The 21,959-nt window shown below is 32.8% G+C and overlaps 1 protein-coding gene across 1 annotated transcript in view; it reads right to left on the bottom strand.

The window, feature by feature from the left end:
- Positions 1–18,700, bottom strand: part of LOC111697333 (uncharacterized) — a 31,207-nt gene extending 12,507 nt beyond the window's left edge. The window contains exons 1-25 of the mRNA XM_023467289.1: positions 18,617–18,700; positions 17,094–17,150; positions 15,627–15,671; positions 14,932–15,048; positions 12,295–12,400; positions 11,734–11,880; positions 10,787–10,860; positions 10,515–10,590; positions 10,164–10,266; positions 10,026–10,100; positions 8,969–9,738; positions 8,777–8,916; positions 8,249–8,366; positions 6,611–6,704; positions 6,500–6,556; positions 6,314–6,435; positions 5,903–6,033; positions 4,744–4,853; positions 4,557–4,683; positions 4,124–4,207; positions 3,837–3,998; positions 2,849–2,988; positions 2,624–2,731; positions 2,342–2,394; positions 650–1,920 (exon numbers count right to left, since the gene is read on the bottom strand). Coding sequence (XP_023323057.1) covers positions 650–1,920; positions 2,342–2,394; positions 2,624–2,731; positions 2,849–2,988; positions 3,837–3,998; positions 4,124–4,207; positions 4,557–4,683; positions 4,744–4,853; positions 5,903–6,033; positions 6,314–6,435; positions 6,500–6,556; positions 6,611–6,704; positions 8,249–8,366; positions 8,777–8,916; positions 8,969–9,738; positions 10,026–10,100; positions 10,164–10,266; positions 10,515–10,590; positions 10,787–10,860; positions 11,734–11,880; positions 12,295–12,400; positions 14,932–15,048; positions 15,627–15,671; positions 17,094–17,150; positions 18,617–18,629 — 4,300 coding nt within the window. The 5' untranslated portion in view covers positions 18,630–18,700. The remainder of the gene's footprint in view (positions 1–649; positions 1,921–2,341; positions 2,395–2,623; positions 2,732–2,848; positions 2,989–3,836; positions 3,999–4,123; positions 4,208–4,556; positions 4,684–4,743; positions 4,854–5,902; positions 6,034–6,313; positions 6,436–6,499; positions 6,557–6,610; positions 6,705–8,248; positions 8,367–8,776; positions 8,917–8,968; positions 9,739–10,025; positions 10,101–10,163; positions 10,267–10,514; positions 10,591–10,786; positions 10,861–11,733; positions 11,881–12,294; positions 12,401–14,931; positions 15,049–15,626; positions 15,672–17,093; positions 17,151–18,616) is intronic.
- Positions 18,701–21,959: the final 3,259 nt, after the last annotated feature.

Genomic DNA, 21,959 nt, shown 5'->3' with positions numbered 1-21,959 from the left:
AACAATATCATTTCATTCATTTAAATTACGAAATAAATACATTTCGCTTGTTTAGTTTTAAAAATATTGATGGCTGTCAAGAAAGCAACAAGAAATTACTGATATTTAACAAAAATTGATTATTTGGCAGCAAAAAGTGTATTACTGCTAAATAAGTGATTTTTGTTGTTGAATATAACAATATTTTGTCGCTTATTTGGCAGCCATCCAAATATTGCTGCCATCTAAGCCATTTTTTTAATATGTAACTTAAACTGTATAATTAAAGTAATCAAGAAATAAAGATTTGTAAGTAAAATTAATTAAATACATTACTTAAATTTAAATTTACTTCATCTATAAACTAAAAATTTATTTACTCTGAATTAAAATTTACTTTATCCAAACTATAATTTACTTACTCTGAACTGAAATTTACTTCATCTGACCTAAAATTTACTTCTTCTAAACTATAATTAACATACTCTGAACTGAAATCTACCAACTCTAAATTAAAATTTACTTGCTCTAAACTTATATATGCTTTAGCCAAAACTAAAATTTACTTCCTCTGAACTAAAACCTACTTAATTAAAACCAAAATGTACTTAATCTAAGCTAAAATTGATCTGAACTAATATTTAAATACACTGAACTAAAATTGTCTTACTCTGAACTAAAATGCAATCTCGGCATGTCTCCAGTTTAGGAGGAGGAACTTCTAAGGCTAGGTAGAGGGGATCAGACTTGTCAGGTCTAAATTCCCCTTTCATGGAGGTTGTAATGTTTCTCAATACTGTTGTTAAATCTGTTATTCTTAATCCTGTAACATTAGCTCTTGCAGCAAACTGAATCTCCATCACCACTTCAATGTAGTTGGGAGTTATTGATGCCTGTCTTTTCTCTCTTATCAATGCAAGCTCTTTTACCGAAACATAAGATTTCTTGGTTGAGTCATACACAAATTCTACAATACTTCTTTTTCTTCTTGTAGGTACAGCAGAAGTGTCAGAGACAGTGGAACCAGTAGAAGTTTCAGCTACAGTTGTAATTTCAGTTCCTGTCAAAGTAGTTCCAGTATTTGCTGTTGTTGTAGCTTCTGCTCCCTTAACAGTAGATGTTGCAGCAGCTACTGTTGTTGCTTGTGTAGAAACAGCAACACAAACAGGCCACGTAGTTGGGGCAGTCCAAACTCCATTTTGTGCACATCTAGGCATCACATTAGAGTCCATCATCTTTCCTGCTGGGCATGTACAGTTTGCACTTGAAAACTCTGTGACATTAGTTGCTGGGCAAACCAGACCTGAGCTACTTGCATAAGCTGGAAGTGCAGGAAAACTACTTGCTCTACAAACAAAAGGTGCTCTGCAATTAGGCCAACTTGCAGGGAAGGCATAAGATACTCCTGATCCATTTGTGAATGCTTGACATCTTACCAAAACACTTGGTCCACTATCAGTGACATTAATTCCAGGACATACATATCTTAAGAATTCATTCATGGGTGTTGGATCTGTTATGACAGGCCGCAACTGTTTTGTTGAGTTATCTGGTGGAAGATTGGTGTTAGGACAAGATGGCCATTTGCAGGTTGGCCAAACCTCGGGAGGGATAAAGTCACCTGTGCTACCACATTTTATGTTCATTGTTCGCGCAGGAGGTCTATTATCAGGAAAGTATATCAATCTTGAGGTATTCCTACATTTGAACACTCCATCTGAATCCTTTAGTATAAATTTATTGGTATCAGGAATCAATCCTGTATCAATTGGAATTTGAATTTCATTTACAGGATCACAGGATTCTGAGTCTTTAAACTGACAAACAGGCCATGAAGTTGGAATTGTCCAGTTGGCTGTTTCAGATGCACTGTTTGATGAGTATCCGCATGTTACAGAAAATTGTCCTGTTCCAGGAACTTCTTTCACAGTGTCCGAACAACTAAAGAATTATCTGGTTAAAACAGCAAAGTATAGTAAGGCCAATTTAAATATATTGTACTCAATAAAATAAAGAAAAAATTATACAGTAATCCAATTGGATGGTTAGGAACATATTTTTCAAAAGAAATTTGTCAATAAATCAATGCTAAAATTGATTATTTTGTTTTCATTGTTATATTTTATGTCTTTGTTATTCAATATTTTAAAAAACTAATTCTGAAAATGTATCCACCCCCAAAGTAGGAGTTTTGAATGTTGAATTTGAGCTCAAACTCAGGAATTACAGATCTTTAAAAAGTTTAATATATCTCAAATGCATCCGAAGGAAGTTTTCCAAAACACTGCATACTCAGTTCAACTACCTTACATAGCCGGTCACTCCCTTTAAGAAGCATTATGGTTATATGTCAACATTTTACCTGAGATTAAAAGATTCAAATTCATAGGTATCATCATATGACCGAGCAAGTCCCTTAGAAGTACAATTTCTAGTTACTTTTTTCTCTGGTAGGATTTAATCAATTTGAGCTGGGTCTGGAGATTATTCAATCATGAATCAGTAATATAGAATTTGTCAATGACCAACAAGTTTTAAGATAAGGATGAAAGAATATGTAAGATACAGGTTCAGCAACCTAGCTCAAGTTTTTTAAATTTGGTTCCTTTTTATTGAATTCAATTTTTTGATTGTGTTCACTTACTGTAGCATCTGTGTCAAATTCAGGTCCTTCTGAACCAATACATTTTTTGGGAGGTCTGCAAGAAGGCCAAAAGGCTCTTTCAAGCACTTCTCCATCAAGACATCTTAGCTGAATAATATAACATAGCAAAATAACTTATTATTAAAAACATAATCTTTTTGGACTCTGAAAACTTATTTTTGTCATGGTTATAAATTATTTTTAAAAGAACATGAAAATACTAACCTCAAAAGTTTTCCCATAGCTTGTAATTCCTCTAAGGGTGGGTTTAGTGGAAGGTGGGTTAGCTATTATAGGACAAATAAACTTGAGTGTGTCACCAATGGGAATGTTACTTGGATTACTATCAAGGACTAAGTCTGTTCCTAAATTGAAATTTCCAAATATATACACCGATTTAAAAACAAACTTAAAGGGAGTGTTCACAAAAAATGAAAGGGGGTATAGGGTTAATGCGATAAAAAAGCGCTTTTGATCACTACTAATCTTACTTCTATCTGTTGCGTCTATAAGGAGAAAATTGTTAAAGACGTCTCATACTGAATAACTTAGCTCCCATACAAATTGAGAAAATTTCAACATATGACTTAGACCGTTAAAAAATCAATTTAATTTTAAACAAATCATTCAGATATTACAACCTATAGTCATCGATTATCTTTCGCCACATTTTTATATAGTTTATATTTTATAATATTTTATTTTTTTAGAAAACGTTTTAACGGATTTCGAAAAATGTGAGTGGTCCACGGCATTCTTAGATAGTTGCGCAAGCGACAAGAGAAATAATCAAATTCAAAACAAATTAATTAAAAAACATTATAAAATATAAACTATATACAAATGTGGCGAAAGATAATCGATGACTATAGGTTGTAATATCTGAATGATTTGTTTGAAATTAGATTGATTTTTTTACTGTCTAATTCGTATGTTGAAATTTTCTGAATTTGTATGGGCGCCAAGTTATTCGGTTCGAAACGTCTTTAACAATTTTCTCCTTATAGACGCAACAGATAGAAGTAAAATTAGTAGTGATCAAGAGCGCTTTTTTATCGCATTAAGCCTATACCCCCTTTCATTTTTCGCTAACACTCCCTTTAAGTGTACAGATTTTTACGTTGTTAATATAATCTTTAGAACAACCAATACAAATTTTATTTATATAGTTATATTACAAAGGCAGTAGGTTAGGGCCAAATGACAGACTTACCAGTGGGCTTAGGCCACATATCTGACTTGCAGCCAGGAATGTATGAGGGATCAGGTACACATGGCTCCCATGATCCTTCTGCAGGCAAATCATAGACTCCCTGAATATTAGCTGTGTCTGCAAAGCATTCCAGTCCGAAAGGTGCAGTGGAGTTTAAGGATGCTGATATATTTACATCATTAATGATATTTTTAAACAAATTGTAACCAAGATATCAGCTAATCAAGAGTCAAATTTAATTTTGATGATTAATGATAACAAGTTTCACTATTTAGATGATAAATTTCCTAGGAATAATCCACGTCTGCATTCAAACATAAAAAATTCTCCAGCTGAGACATCAGCAGTGTCACTTGTTATTTTTATGTAACCTACAATAGTGATTGATTTAGAGTCAAATAAAAGGTTCCTCTTTCATAAGAACACTAAGTAGATCTGAGAAAGAATGATATTGTCATATTTAGATGTGTTTAACAATAAGCAGTTAGATGTCATGAACAGCAAAACACAGTTTAAACAAAGTATCAATAGTTAAATCATTATTCTAGTGTGGCCAACAGTTGAAGTAATTTAGTAGTAGTTTGGTAATTATATCATATTTAGATACTGTTCATTAATTTTGATTACATAGAAGCTTTAAAGATTAAAAATTAAGATTAAATAAAAGACCCAATGACAATAAAACAATCATTGTTTGATTTAAAGTATAGTAAAATTTACCTGTTTGTTTTGGGGGATTAGGAGGTGTTTTACACTTTATTTTTGGACCTTTTCTCACAGTTATTAATTTACTCTGTACATACTTCCGACTATTGAAGTATGGTTTTGTTAGTAATAAATCATCCACCTTAAATAGAGTTTAATTGTCAAGTGCCCATGCTTTGTCTTTTTTTAAATGGCAACTTACGTTCTTTTCAACCAGCAGTTTGATTTTTTGAAAGTTTTCAGTTGAAATAAAAGCCATTTCATTTTCCCAAAGGTGTGACACAATTAGAAAATTGATGATGTAAGCATCCTCTGAAAATAAAATTATGAAACATGTTAAACTATATGCTGAAAGGCATTTAAAGGGGAATGTCCACATTTCCATACAAAGGGTGGGGGGGGGCTTCTCACTTTGTTTTTTGAGATTTCTCTCTGATTCTTCGCATGTAGACCTAAATTGTGATCTAGTTTTTAAACAAAAACCAAAATGGGGGAAAACTAATTTTTTCCCTTTAATGTTTCCCGCATTTTCCCTTTTTTTAAAAAAAAACTTTGTGTTAGGTCTATGTGGGGTGTCTGAAATCATGAACATTGGGTCGGGAAACTCAATTCTGGACTATATTGCATTTCCCCCTCTCCTTATTCCATTCCCCCCCCCCATTTTCCCGCATTTCCCCCTCCAAAGTGGAGGAATGGTATAAGGAGAGGAGGATTGAGTTTACTGTCCCATAGTTACTAACTTTAAGTTAGTGAGTTTAGACACCCATCATGGATCTATCACAAAGTTTTGGAAAAATGTCGGGAAAATGCGGGAAAAATAAAGGGAAAAATTAATATTTTTCCTACATTTTGTTGTTTGATTAAAAACTAGATCACAATTCCGGTCTGCATGCTAAAAATCAGAGAAATCTCTAGTAATAAAGTCAAAAGGCTTCATTTGGCCTTTTGAATGAGAAAAAGGGGGGGGGTATAGTATAAAGAGAGGGGAAATCATTATAAAATCCAGAATTGAGTTTCCTGGCCCAATGTTGATCACTTTAGACACCCCACATGGACCTAACACAAAGTTTTTGAAAAAATGTCAGAAAAATTAAGAGAAAAATTATTTTTCCCTCACTTTGGTTTTTGATTAAATAACTAGATCACAATTCAGGTCTAGCTGCATGCAAAGAATCAGAGAGAAATCTCAAAAAACAAAGTCAGAGGGCCCCCCCCACACCCTTTGTATGGAAATGTGGACATTCCCATGAAAATTTAGTGCTTAATGAAAATAAACAGATAATATGATTTTTCTTTTCAATGCTATAAATTATGTTTTAGTTATGTGATTGTGTGCATTTCAGAAAAAATTATTAACTTACTGACACCGTCATCAGTCTTCTGCATGCAATAGCACATATTTTCAAGCTTAGGGTCTGCAAGATCAGTTGTTCCGCATCTATCTTTTAATGGAACCAAGGGCAAAACATCATTATCCAGCAGAGATTTACCACTATGAGTATCTTTTGTAAGGAAGGGTGTTCATAAAAAGTGGTTCATATAAAGTGGTTCAATTATTGTAATGCAACAAGTTATGAAGGAAGCATAAATCTACATTCCTGATTTGGTTTTTGAGACAGCTTTAGATTGGAAAAGTCAAACCAAAACATTACATTTATTTTTATTTTTAAGTGTAGAGAAATTTAAAAGCCTCCATCTTCTCAAGCTTGTTGTCCTATCAAATTGGTGATTTACAAAAGTTATGATTTGGATTAATTGAAAATTCTGTTTACTTAATTCTGCAAGTAGCATCAAGTATTTTTGCAGCAGGACAGTTGGCTAGTCCAGAAGAACAGCTTGCAGCATTGGTTACCCCTGGATCTCCAAGACAATTGCATTTTTTAGTGCCTTCAATCTAAGATTAGGTTGAAAAGTGTTCATGCTTGTTTCTCATTAAAGAAAATTTAGCTAAAAGTTACCTGGCAAATAGGCCAAACTGATGGTACTTGGTAGGTTGTATCACTTAGACATTTTACCTAAATTAAACACTTTATTGATTGAAAAGAAATACTTTTATATTTTAGAAATACCTTGACACTTGAGCTGCCATCTGATGGTTTGAGAGCTGACTTGAAGCAGCTGTAAACTACTTCACTATACTCTTTGATTGGGGCCAAGTCACGACTAATAAAAATCCATGAAACAGGCAAAAAAATGGAAGGAATCAATGAAAGTGTAGTTATCACTAGAGCCAGGCATGTTCAAACTATTTTCAGCATTTATGTTAATGCACTCTAAGAAATTTCAAATTTTCATCTAACAAAATTTGTTAGAGCACCGGACTCAAATACACCTTAGTAGAATCATTCGTCAAATTTTGTTGAATGTATTTTCAGTCGCCTTAATTCAAAGTTTTTTACATGATCTATCAACCGGTGTTTGTCCGCTTGCTGTGCCGCGCCTCCATATAATTATCATCTCACAAAGTTTGTTTCATGTCGATTCAACCAGCGACACTGCGTGGTTTAAAAATTAGCATGCATCAAAATTTGTTGGATGTCCCTTCAACTTACTGTGCAACTATGTAATCATTTATTATATGATTATTCAGCTTTGAATCTTGACCCGTCAAAAGAAGTTGTTACAGGTGGCGCCACCTATTCTCTCAATATTTGTTTTAACTAGATTCAAAGTTTGTTACATAAATATCTGGCTGTTATGTAAAATTTCAATTTTTCATACAATTTATTAGTTTTTAAAACGCATAAATCTGCAAAAATGCAATTGATAAAAACAAAAATTTAAACATCATAAGTTTAAAGTCTATCACATTTTTTTATAATACAAATACATGAGGCAGAAATATAAGATCTTAATACAAATTTTTAAAGTAACATGCAGCATAAGTTTTGCTGTTTATAATACACTTTATTACAATTCAAAGCTTAAAGAACTGGACATCAATTAATCACAAATTTAGACAACATTTTATTCTTGTAGAAGTAGATTCTGCAGTCTGAATTATGGAAGATTTGGTTTTGCATTGATACTCTCTTTCAAGCAAAGCATTGAAAATGCAAGCATTAGTTTGAGAGAGTGTACATAGGCTTTAAACAAGTTTTAATTTTGTTCTTCCAGTTTCTTGGAGGTTTCCCTTTAAATCTTTTTGATATCTCCAAATTTCCAGATCAAATTGACGTAGGTATAAGCGCTGTCGGCTAACAGACTAAACTGTCCTGTCACTAATTAGAAAATCAGCTGATTCTCCCCCTCCAGCCAGCCGTGCGAGCCATGCCAGCCCGGCAGATGGTTCAACGTTTGATTGATCATAAATCAAAATTTGTTTAATCTTACACAAACTAAAATATCGGCTAATTACAATGAAAGAAAACTGTCACATGACAAAAGAAAGATGTCATATAACAAAGTTTGACACATGCTGAGAGAACAATGTGTAAGCTATTAACAAGTTTTGTTAGATTGTAATTTTGAAAAATATTTAACAAAATTTGAGTAATGATAAGAAGAAATTTGAAATATGAAAGAAGAACTTTGATGCCTGATGCTAAAGACCAAAATTGTATTTTTTAGAGTGTGGTTAGATAAGTTAAAGAAACAAACAGGCCAAATTACGAACCAGTTGTTCAGTAAAATCAACTTTATTAACAGACAGACAGTCAACATTCTCTTCACCCACTAAGGACAAAGCATTATTATTATGTTTTTACCTGAAAAGTCCTGTGTAGAATGGTGGTAAAGGTATATTTTCAGTACATTTTACAGATGGACGACAAACAGGCCACATGATGGATGCAGCTGATGGGAACACTCCACTTGCAGGACATTCTAAATAAGATACAAACATGTTTTGACTTACCACATTACAAAATGGACACACTGCTATTTTTCACATTAGGTCAATTTGCTTTAACAACCAAAATAATTGTTAAATATATAAATTGTTCATTTATAGAGAACTAGGGGGGCAACAGAGAAAATGGATCAATATACATGACGTCACAAATAGTTTTCCAAGTGTAAAAACAGAAAATAAATAAGACATTAAATTGCACTTTTTTCACTGTAAGATAAGCTCTTTATTCTAAAATGTTTACACTAATATAAATAATTTTGTCAGGCACAATACTGACTTGACACTTGTGACGTAAGAATACAGCTGTTCTGAGAGTGTACAAATACTACATTGCCATCTATTTGTACTGTGTGATAAAAACCTTAAAATGAATATGAATTACCTAGAAGAAATGATGCTGATTTATCTGCTACCATATCTGGATCTTCACATTTGTACTCATAAGTATCAAATTCTCTCACTTTTGTTATCATTGGTTTAGCTGGGATTAGTCTGCTAGTTGGAACAGGTCCAGTAATATTACTAAAATATTCAAAATAATATAAATTTTAACTAAAATGAGTAAAAACCCCACCTAGGTGCTACTGTTGTTGTAGTGGTTGTTGAAGGTGGGATGGGTGATTCTGGAAAGTTTGAGCAATAGTTTGGGGTTTTGCAAGATGGCCATGTGTTTGTAGGATCTGGTCCCTGCTCTCCGGTAGCAGATTTTTTCCACGGTAACATTGTTCCATCATCTTGACATATCAAGGTAAATATTGCTGGTAAAGGCTCCTTGGAGTTGTACAAATAGGATTCAGGATCTGCACATGTCAGGTATAAGAACTCTTTTGGAGCAATCCTTGTGACTAATGGCTTCCGAAAGAGGCCACTGTTTACTTTGGCCATTATTGTGTCAACACTACAAACAGTTTGCTCAATACAATCATTCACAGTAGGCATTGCACTTGGATGGATATCCCATTGACCATTCTTACATTGTATACCCATTTTTCCATCTTTGTCCCGGTCAAACTTTTCAGATAAAAACTTCATTGAAGTTGTGCATTTGTAGTATCCGAAAAGCCCACTGCTGATTTCCTCTGCTTTTACTTGAAACTGAATGTCAGGATCCGCTCTAGTAAGGAATGAATCAACTTCAGGATATGTTGCTGGTAAGTCTTGAATGCTACAACTTGCATTAGTAAAGGGCTTGCTTACAATATTTATAGCCTGGTTTGCTGTGAAAAATGAGTCAAGAGTGCTGGCAACAGTTGAATTGTACTCATTGGCAAAGCATATTTCAGTTTCTACTATCAACCCAACTTTATCAAGCACTCCGGTGGAGTCCAGTGTTGCATCGGTTAACTGCAATTGATAGAATATTTGATTATCCCTGGGATGTTATGAGGGGGAGGGGGGGGTAATTTGCTGTCACTCCTGCACTTCATATTTTTCCCAATAAAGAAGAGAAAAATTTTTTAAATATTTGAAACCTTATTAAAAAATGCATTGAAAACTCACTCTACCAAAGTTGTTGTATGGAAAAAAAAGCAATACATGCCCCCCCCTCCCCATAGATGAGAGTCCCTTGCCCTTATCAGGTTAATTCAAGATAAAGATTATATTTGATCCTTGATAAAATATAAACCTACTTCTATTGAAAGAACTGTAAGTCCAGCAAGTCCAGCCTGCAGTAGTAGATTGCTTTTGGAAAGCATCAAATTCAACTAAAAAGGCAAAATTTGTATTTTAACATTCAAAATCCAAAATCTTTGTTTTTTAGAATTTACCTCATCCTCTTTTACTTTTTTTTCTTTTAAGAAAGTCAGACTCTTTGGATCCTTAAATGTTGGTTTCCAGACTGAATCTCTTAATTGTAAAGTCTTCCGAAGCCTGGAATGTACAAATATATTTGACTTGTCTAAAATTTCTGATACAACCTCGACATGCATTCTTTGTTTATAATTAAATAATAGAAAATTTTTTACTGTAGGTAATATATTTATTTATGAAATTTACAAATTTAATACAAAATTTGAATATTCAAACTTTTGATTATAACTTATGAACTATCGATTAGAAATGGTCTTTCATGAAAAGTAAAAAAAAAACAATAATAATGATGTAAAGTTTTCTGTTACCTCATCCCTGGTGAAGGACAGTTACAGGCATACCCAGTTGCTGGATCAGTTCTTGGTGAACCACTAGGATGAATTCCTAGAAAAGGGGAATTCACAGTGTTTGGCACACTCTTGACAACAAAGAGTTTTAGAAAATGTTCTGAAGTTTTATGTGGTAGCATAATTAACTCATGATTCAACAATTGCTGAAATCAATTTTCCTAACTTTTGAATAAGCATACCTAATAACGGATGTATTCTACATTTTCCTTTAAATCTTTACAAAACCTTGCCTGTCATTACGGTGCGTGGAATTAACATATCAATTCCCTCCTTTGGTGCACCTGAGGCTGCAGCTCTTTTGTACCTGGAAAGAGAAGTATTGATGTGCCATTGAAATGAAATACTAGGGTCTTTGGATCAAGCACTGATCTCCAGACCTTGAGATTAATTAATCATAATTAATCTTACTTCAATCCTACATCTGTGTGGTGGTTTTGCCCTGCAGGAATAACTTTTATTAAGGAAAGTGCCCATATAGACTATCAGGATCAAGAATAATAACATTCAAAAAAACTTTCCAATCTCTGAACTATATCAATTAGAATGTTAAAACTTATATGAATTTTCAAGTTCAATCAGATCTGGAAAAGGTAGAATATTCAGGAAAGAAACAAGAGGGTCGTAGGGTTTCCAGTTGCGTAATTATTACGAAATTTTGCGAAATTACGTCGTAGAAATTACGCAAAATTACGCCGTAATTACGCGTAATTATAGTTTTCATTATTACGCATAATCATTACGAAATTTCGCGAAATTACGTTGTAGAAATTACGCGAAATTACGCCGTAATTTCGCGAAATGGATATTTCCCCAATTACGCGTAATCTTGCGAAATTACACGAAATGAAAATTATTACACGTAACTGCACGTAATTACGCGTAAGAGAATAATCTATTACGTTGGAAACCCTAGTCAGGGTCGGCATTATACTTAGCATTGCAAATTCACCAGATGCATCTCTTTTTTTTATATTTTTGCATGTGTACAGCTGTAAACAATGAGACAAAATAGGAAATAGTGATTAGGGTTTCCAGTAAAAAAATTTTGCACGAAAATTGTGCAAAAATTGCTCAAAGATTTGCTTACGTTTCGAGTAAAAATTGCACGAAATTTCGATGTTTTTGTGCATTGATGCATGAATTGCACGGAAATAACAGTCAAAACTGTATGCAGTACCTTGAAATATACTCTTCTATTGCTTTCTCAGCTTGTCGTTTTTTTCGTGCCGCAGGAGCAGCAGCTGTAGTTGAGGCTGTTGACGCAGCTGCTGTTGCTGCTGAAGTTGTTGCTAGGGTTGTTGCCACAGTTGTGGTTATACCCATTCTGTAAAGAAAAAAATAAATCAGGTATGCAGGATGTTTTTTGCTTTACATCAGCCAAAAAAATTATCAAAACATGCAAGAAGTATAAAAACAAAATCTCCAGCTATTGCAGTGAATTTCCTATAAATATGTTGATAACCCCTTGCCTAGGGTGCTCCAGAAAAAAATTCTCAAATGGGAAACACATTTTTTTGGAAGGATTAGGGTAAAACAAGCTCAAATACGAAATTTTAGCATTTTTGGCCTTTATTAAACATTCTGGGCTAAAAAGGATTAACTCTGATCTTTGCTTCCTTAAAATGTTCAAGTTTAATTTGTTTGGCAATCTTCTTAATCTTTAAGTTTGTTTATTAAAGACTGATATTTTTCCAATATGGAGTTAAAATTTTAAACACATTACTTTTCTTCTCTTTACCTATTGAGAAGCTGTTCCTGAGTCAGACTTAGCAACTCAGTATCTCCTTGTCCAGGAAACATGAGTTGAAGAAGAGAGAGTGGAGGTATTCCAGGCAATCTTTCAACTAAACATATTCAGAACTATTGCTTGAGAATCCAGCGTCATACCCAGAGAACTCGAAAGTAAGAGTATGAGATATTACGCTAATAACATAACTACCAAAATATAACGACTAAAAATAAAACTGACTAAAATATAAAAAGACCAAAAAAATTACCATTTTCGACCAAAAATCTAACTTTTTTTAACCAAAACATAACTTTTTTTTTAACAAAATATAACTTTTTTTTACAAATAATAAAAAATTTTTGACAGAAAATATAACTTTTTTTGACCAAAAATATGTCTCTTTTTGACAATAAATATAACTTTTTTGACTGGAAATATAACCATTTTTGACAAAAAATATAATTTTTTTTTTAATAAAATATAACTGTTTTTGACGAAAAATATAACCATTTTTTACTAAAAAATAACCATTTTTGACTAAAAATATATCGACCAAAAGTGTCCAAACCTTTCTAAGAGGAAAGGAATGTTACAACTTACTGGTTGAGATAGATATATTACACTGATTCTTCGTATATTGCGAAGTTCCTTTTTTTAACTAGAACATTTTCTGTTTATTGAATGAGCATTTTATGGCTTTTATTTTATAAAATTCAAAGAAATCACAAATACGCATAAATAAAAGTTATATTTTTGTTCAAAAATGGTTTTTTTAGTCCAAAAATGGTTGTATTTTTGGTTTAAAAATGGTCATATTTTTGGTTAAAAACTAGTCATATTTATGATTGAAAGGTTTTATTTTCGTGAGAAAAAAATGATTATATTTTTGGTTAAAAAATGTCAAATTTTGGGTAGTTATATTTTCGGTTGGTTGTATTTTTTGTTGGTTATTTTTTGGTGGTTATATTTTTGGTCAAAACACGGTTATATTTCTGGTCTTTATATTTTTAGTGGTTATATTTCCCCGCCCATCTTTTTCCCTATAATTATACCCAAGTAACAAAAGTTAGGAATTTCCCCAGATTCTCCAACCGTGGTGACTTTCATTGAGTAATTTCCGAGGAATTTCTCGAGAATCATTTCCTGTAACTGATTCCTCGGAAATTCTCGAGAAATTCCCAAGAATTGGTCCCCAAGATGAGAGATTTTTGTGGGATCACAGTTTTGAGACTCAGTTTCGAGAAATTTCTAAGAAATTCTCCGGAATTTTTCCCCACGAAATTCCTCAGAATTTCTCCAGAAATGTTCTCTGGAAATTCCTGAGAAATTCTTAGGAGTTGGTCACCATGTTTTCGGATTTTTAGGGGAATTTATTAAGAGAATTAGTTTCGAGAAATTCCTGGGAATTTCTCCGGAATTTCACACCAAGAAATTGCTGAGAAATTCTCCGGAATGCTTCTCCGGAAATTCCTGAGAAATTCTTAGAACTTGTTCACCAAGTTTACGTATTTTCAGGGTAATTAGATAAGAGAATAAGTTTCAAGAAATTCTCAGGAATTTTTCTCAAGAAATTCCTAAGAATTTCTCAGGAATATTTCTCCGGAAATTCCTGAGAAATTCTCAGGACTTCATCACAGAATTTTCAAGTTCCGTATTTCACCAATAGGTGTCTCTGATGTTCTCTTCTTTCATGCACTGCTCAAATTAAATCTTTTTTTCTTTGCATCCTTATTGATACAAAATGATAATTTACTTCAAAACCATCTTTTAAAAAAATATTTAAAAATTTTATAACATTTTTTTTATTTTTTCTTGACAATTTAGTTGTCTGAATAAACAAAATACATGACAACCTCAGTAAGATCAAAAACGACTATAACATTCTGACTTAAGAAGACGGTTATACTTCTAAAAAGTTGGAGGGGCAATATAGTTGTTAAGTTATTCACTACTTTTGTTAGTGAATATTTCAAGATATTCCTAAGGAACTATTGAGAAAATCTTGGGAATAGTTCCCAGGAAATTCCCAGGATTTGGTTCTGAAGACCTTTTCGCTACAAATTTTCACTGGTTTTTCTGAAGAATTGGTAACAAGAAATTCCCTAGTATTGGTTACAAGAAATTCCTTGGATAGAATTACGAGAATTTCCTCGGAATGGGTTACAAGAAATTCCTTGGACCTGGTTCCTCGGAATGGGTTACGAGAAATTCCTGGGAAAAGCTGTCGACATTTTCACCGGATTTTCCTGTGAAAGATTCCTGGGAATTTCCGCGGATTTTCCGCAAAATTGTTACTTGGGTAAATCCAAGCTATAAGAACAATCATGTGGGTCTGCTGAGTTCTCTATTCAAAATGTAACGCAAATCTGGAATAATGTTAGATCAAATCATCTAAGTTTGAAACAAAGGTTTTCGTAATCAGGTTGCATAAATACATAATAAGACTAATTTACCACTGCAACCAACCAAGTTCGGTTTTTTGTTCACTGCACCTAACTCCTCACGTCGAGCCTATAAAGAGCTAGCAGCTGTCCATCACTAGCTGCCGTCAGCTGATTCATAAGTTGGGTCTGAGAGTCTTATTATTTAAGAATAGTGCCAAAGATTTTGAATAGTGGGCTGAGATGAGGCTAAAGGGTTGAATACCTGGAGCTTTATAAACTGCAAGAGGATCTACTCCAGGCATATTCCCAGAATCAGCTTCATGTCGAAGCCGTGTCATCGATAAGAACAGGTTTCTATCTGTCACAAACTTTGGGTCTCCTGATAAAACACACTTTTTTAAAAGCTAAGCTCTGTGGATTTAAATGAAATTTAGCTGCACAGAATTGTGGGCATTTTATAAAAATCTAAAGAATGTACGTAGCCTAAGATGTTATCAACAGGTTTTAATTTCATAAATCTAATTTTTCTTCGCAAAGAGCATTCATAAATTAAAAGATCTAAAAATTCGATTTGTTAATTAATAAATCAAACCTTGCAAAGTTCTATGAATTTTTGTTTTGTTTTATTAGTTGAACGTTTGAAGATGTTGCCACCCAAAATAACAGTAATTCAACTATTCTTCAATAAAAACAAAGTTTACTATAAATTATACACAACTAGTTTACAGGAGAGTTAAGGGAACCCATGGTTAAGTAAAATATTTAGTTTTACAAAAAGGCAATTTTAACGTCTTTTGAGATTATAGCGCGGGTTTGCAGAGCGGGTTTGCAGAGCGGGTGAATATCTTATTTAATTGTCCCAAGAGATGTCAAGTAGCTGAACGTCCCCCTGTGGGGGAACCATAGGACGGTAATGTTTGTGAAAAAGCTGTGTACAAATTATGATGAAAGCTAAACCTGGGCAATAACAGGAGTCCAGGTATTCAGTCACAGTTGTTGGACCTAAATAATACATGGTTATTTTGGTGCCATGACAAACTCCTGAAAGACAAACTCCTGAAAGAAAAACTCCTGACAAGACAAACTCCTGACAAGACAAACTTCTGAAAGACAAACTCCTGAAATTATGAAATTTTCTCTGAATGAAATATGATAAAATTCATAAACTTTAGGAGAAAAAATTCGCAAATATCCTAAAAAAATTCTCAATCTTTAGCAATTTGAATATGCTTCAAGCAGCAAAGTATTACAATGATCAGAATAACCAGCAAATTTATTATTATTTATTTTCTATTATTTAGGGTTAGGTTAGGTTAGGTTAAGACACTTTCTGGGCCGAGTGCTGCGGCTAGGACAGGCTAGGGGGCCGAGCACTGCGGCTAGGACATGATAGGGGGCCGAGCGCTGCTGCCATGGGTTAGGTTAGTTAAGATGCACTTTTTGGGCCGAGCGCTGCGGCTAGGAAAGGCTAGGGGCCGAGCGCTGCGGCCATGGGTTAGGTTAAGTTATGACACTTTCTGGGCCGACGCTGCGGCTAGATTAAATATAAATTGTGAAACATTTTTTTAAATTTGATATTATGGAGTTTGTATTTCAGAAGTTTTTATTTTCAGGAGTTTGTCTCGTCAGGAGTTTGTCTCGTCAGGAGTTTGTCTTTTAGGAGTTTGTCTTTTCAGGAGTTTGTCTTTCAGGAGTTTGTCTTTCAGGAGTTTGTCATGGCGTCGGTATTTTAAGAATTTTGAAAAGTAATTATTCTTAATTGTGGTTTTTCTGCAAAAGTGATTTACGCATTTCTAAACTGGAGGAAAACATACAGGAATTATCAAAGTTAAATTTGTTTTAAGCCTGGAAAAACAACAATATCTTCCTAATTATTGATCGGATAAATTAAGGTTGTGAATCGGGTAATGACATCGTTGAATTGAGAGTCATTCGAAATTACACTTACAGTCCCTTTTTTACTTTTAATTTTAACTTTCCAAAAGATTTCGTGTTCACAATTTGAGAAGAAAATGCAAAATTTCTGTAAGCTTAAGCTTTTTTTGCGTAAGCCGAATGAAGTTTTTAGACAACCTCGACTTTTGTCGCAAGGTTTTTTGCCTTTGGATATTGAGGTTTTACCTCACCTACTCACTTTTACTTTTTTTAGCCCAAGAAAAATATATTTTAAAATTGCAAAATGCACGTTTCTAGCTAAAGTTTTAAAGAGGCAATTGGCAAAATACTGCTTGGTTTATGCGTAAGTAGCGTTATAGCAAAGAACCAAAATGTTTTAAATTTTAATATATAACCAAACACATTTGCTTTCCTCATGCTGGAGCGTAAAATTAAAACTAGAGGAGCTACGATGTCACAAAGTCATACCAGTTTAATGTTGCAAAAATTGTTCTTCCTCCCTTCATGTCTAGTTTGAAATGTTCTAACCTGGAGTTACTGCGGAAACCAGTACTGGTAGGAGGACTAAAATCATCCCTAGTCCTTCTTTTAACAAAACTTTTTACTATATTATTTTTTTATTTTATGATCACAAACTTAACATTTTTAGCAAATAATTGTAAACAAATAATTTTAGTATGAAATGTTAAACCTTAAAGATGGCAAAGATATAGAGATGAAAAAATAAAGTTAAATGACTGGTTCCTTCAAATATGAACATGAACATCAAATTACATGATTTATTTGTATGTTTAATGTAGTAAATTCCTACTCCATAACAATTTACTCGAGACGTATCTATGCAGGTCTATTCGTTAACAAGATAAACCATGTACTAACTCTCCGATTCTAAAGGACACACGATCCAATCTCAACCATGCTTAACTCCCCAGTCCTAAAGGACACTCAGTACAAATCTCAACCAGGCTTAACTCCCCAGTTCTAAAGGACACACAATCCAAATCTCAACCAGGCTTAACTCCCTGGTTCTAAAGGACATACAGTCAAAATCTTAGCCAGGCTTAACTCCCAGTTCTAAAGGACACACATGGTCCAAATCTCAACCAGGCTTAACTCCCCAGTTCTAAAGGACACACATTCAAAATCTCAACCAGGCTTAACTCCTCCCAGTTCTAAAGGACACACAGTCCAAATCTGAACCAGGCTTAACTCACCAGTTCTAAAGGACACACAGTCCAAATCTCAACAGGCTTAACTCCCCAGTTCTAAAAGACACACAGTCCAAATCTCAACCAGGCTTAACTCCCCAGTTCTAAAGGACACACAGTCCAAATCTCAAACAGGTTTGACTTAACTCCCCAGTTATCAAGGACACACAGTCCAAATCTCAACCAGGCTTAACTCCCCAGTTCTAAAGCTAGGTCACACAGTCCAAATCTCAAACAGGCTTGACTCCCAGTTCTAAAGGACACACAGTCCAAATCTCAACCAGGCTTAACTCCCAGTTCTAAAGGACACACAGTCCAAATCTCAACCAGGCTTTACTCACTAGTTCTAAAGAACACACAGTCCAAATCTCAAACAGGATTGACTTAACTCCCCAGTTATCAAGGACACACAGTCCAACTGAAATTGCTACACAGGCAATTTCCCCCTTCATAAGGTGTAAGTGAGTACCAAAGCTTGGTGTCAAGCTAACTTAGGCCTCTGATAACAGCAGAGTCTCAATCAAATTTATCCACGAACATGGAATGGGTTAATCGCAATACAGAATTTGCGTAGTTATTTTGGAAACAAATGACAACGTTTATATTACATTAGGCCCCAAAGTTTTGCTACAGTAGTTGTAGCTATAAAATCTTGTTGAAGGAATTGAGTCTTTGCCACAAACTCGAATTTTTTGATCCCTATGTCTTTGCAACCTTATGGATAATTCAAAATTCAAATATTTGACCTAACAAAATTCATAGTTTAAAATATCAAATGACATCGGGGTGCAAAGATATATGGATATTAATAATTTAGTTTGTGGTAAAGACTTAATAGATTACCTTTGAGTTTCATTGTTGAACTTATTTACGCATTATTATTAAAATCTGAAAAGAACTGAAAAGAACAAGAACAAAAGAATAAAAATTATTTTTAGATTGTTAAAATTATTTCTCTTTTAACAAAATTTACGCCGGATTACAAATCAAAGAATGAAGTTTCAAAATGATTAGGCGTTTAAAGACTTAAACCAACTAGATACTCACATCAAACTCTAATCGTTTAATCCATACATGTATGGGCCACCTAATAGTTTTAACCTTGAAATATTGTAAACTATGTGATCAAAATTCCAACTTACAAATATCAATTAAAGTATTAGAAAAGTTTGAGTCTGAGCAAAACATTAGTTTAATCAGAAAAAAATTCTTTCAAAAACGAATATTATCGGAAAAATCTAAAATTGAACAATTTAAACAATTGTAACATTTTTTGGAAATCTTATTTTCTTTTGTGCGTACACGATATAGCTTCTTTTTACAATATTGCATTTAAAATATATGGTTTTCACTTTTCTGAAAACGAAGCGATCGTAACGTTAACGACGTAGAAAATTCAAAAGTTTTTAATTAAAGAACAAAGAAGTCATTTTTAGTTTCAGTTTGACGTTTCCATTAATTTTTAACGATCTTTACGATCTTTAATGATTTGTCTTCGTTAACGACCGTCAGTGAGTAAATATATATCCAAAGCCCCCCTTAAAAATTAAGTAAATGTTGCCCAAGATTTATGATATTTTTTACAAGAAAACAATCATATCCTGCCATTACGTTTTTCGTTTTTCAAAAGTTCGTTGTGAGTTGCGACTAGAGTTTGCAGCGCATTTTTCGAATTTCGTTCGCTCGCGAATAAATGCGAAAAATTTTGAATTTTTCACGAAATTTCGCTTTAATCTGTTTCGCAAAAAATGCAAAATTTTAGGGAAATCTGAAATGCGAAAATTTCGCAAATTAATTCGAAATTTTAAAAAAATGCAATTTTTTTGATAAAAAAGACAAAATACAGCTTCAGCACCTATGGTTTTTTTCAAAAAATTTTACGAAAATACAAAAGATAATATTTTTGATTTGACTGTAAACAATACATTTTCCCCCTTACCTTTCCAGCTATTTTAATTTAGTCTTAATCTCTGTATAGTAAGTTTATTTTCTGCAGTCTCTAACAATATTTGTGTATATAGATTGAGTTTTCTCAAATCCTTACCATGAATATCATATTTTAAGGATGGTTGATTTTTACATTTTTTTAAATCTCAATATTTTGAACTCTGATACTGGATAGGTCAATTTGAATGACAATTATTTTCGTAAAATTATGATAGACAATATACTTAAATGTCTTAAAATGAATTTAATAGGTTGGTATTAAAATCAATAAGAATTAATCAATTAAAAAAAAAGAATGAATAACTTCCAGCGTGTGTGAAGATGGGCTAATTTTGTATATTTGTCTATGTATATTTTCAAACATCATTATTGGTATAATATCTTCAAATTTACATTTTCGTGTATATACATATTAATTTACCAGCATGGCTTTTATATAAAACAAAATAGTTGACAAACACGGAGTATATTTTCCATTTTACAACCTTGACTATTTAACTATGATTTTTATTTACAGAGATATGCTTATACTTTACAGCTTTGTTTTACAATAAGTTTAAGAAAATCGCAAACAAAGAAAAATATTCAAATTGACCGTTACATTTTTTACTTCAAATAAAGTTATTTTATAAATTTTACAATTTACAAATAAAAGTCAAATAATTTATTTCACTGATTTTATTAGTTATATCAAATAATGAATTACACAGAGTAATGATCATTATCTCTATAGTTTAAAACTAATAAACGAAAAGTTCCAGCTTATCTGTTCAGCAGCCTGGGACGTTGGATTTTTAATCTGTTGATCTTTATAAATTAAAATGGCGTACTTGCAAGTTTGTTTTTTTAATTGAACTGATGAACAAGTGAAGTGATAATCAATGATGATCAATAAAATGGAGCCCATACAAAACATATCGTCACTAAACTTATCTTTTCAAAACTTATCTTTTCAAAACTTATAAGCGACAAAACTTATCATCACAAAACTTATCAAACTACAAAACTTATCAAACTACAAAACTTATCAACTACAAAACTTATCAAACTACAAAACATATCAAACTTAAAACTTATCAATAAAATTCATGAATCTAAATTTTCAAATCATGGAAATGTTCCAACAATTTTTTAAATATCCGCGAATTTTACTAAAAAATTCGGTAAACTATCAGTTTCCCAGCCCCTTTCAACCGAGATGGAGGCTAATTTTGTTCTCTCACAGAAGGGTACAAACTTACTTAAGGAAGATGAAAATCATCTGTACAACAAATACAAAGAGAACAAGAACAAGACCTAAAGGTTATGTGTGCAAGCTTTGATAGCGTACCCTTGAGCACATATCTGTTCAATATTGCCAGCTTATTTAAAGATGAATAATGATTTATATATATAAATTCTAAGTCAAGTTTTAGTTGTAACAACTTTTAAAAATGTTTTGACAAATAAGTTTTGTAGTTATTTAAATAAGTTTTGAGTTTGACAAGTTTTGTAGTTTGATAAGTTTTGTTGATTGATAAGTTTTGTAGTTTGATAAGTTTTGTAGTTGGACAAGTTTTGTGATGATAAGTTTTGTTTTGATAAGTTTTGTTGTTAGATAAGTTTTGTAGTTTGATAAGTTTTGTAGTTTGATAAGTTTTGTAGTTTGATAAGTTTTGTGATGATAAGTTTTGATTGATAAGTTTTGTTGTTAGATGAGTTTTGTTTTGATAAGTTTTGTGGTGATAAGTTTTGTCGCTGATATGTTTTGTATGGGCTCCAATGAAATAGTCTAATATATTGGTCAGTGATCAATTATCATATGAGATACATGGTTGATACATGATGTAAAGTGAGATGTTTACAGTAATAAATTACAAGGTAAATAATAGCAACAACATCATTCAGGACCAGCCTAGTCATAGAAAATACTAAAACGGATCGAAATGATTACTGATTTTGAAATTTCAAAGAGTATTGTTAAACAAAAACCCTGAGTTTAGATTTTAACTTTAAAAAACTATTTAAAAGGATATATAATAGAGAAAGGAAATGAAGAGGTAAGCCCTTACATATACACAACCGATCATTATCAAAATTAAATGCTTTTATCCTCCTTGGATACTAGAAGAGCACTCAGGCGCGGATCCAGGGGGGGGGCAAGAGTATCTTTTGATCCCCCTTTTCTGGAGACTAACCTAATAGTTTACTGTAACTTTTTTTCCAGGAAATACACTAATATTGTTAACACAAATTCGAA

Source organism: Eurytemora carolleeae, unplaced genomic scaffold (assembly GCF_000591075.1).
Source record: "Eurytemora carolleeae unplaced genomic scaffold, Eaff_2.0 scaffold10, whole genome shotgun sequence".
Taxonomy (NCBI): domain Eukaryota; kingdom Metazoa; phylum Arthropoda; class Copepoda; order Calanoida; family Temoridae; genus Eurytemora; species Eurytemora carolleeae.
The sequence above is the reverse complement of the archived record's forward strand: the minus strand, read 5'-3'. Positions and strand labels throughout refer to the sequence as shown.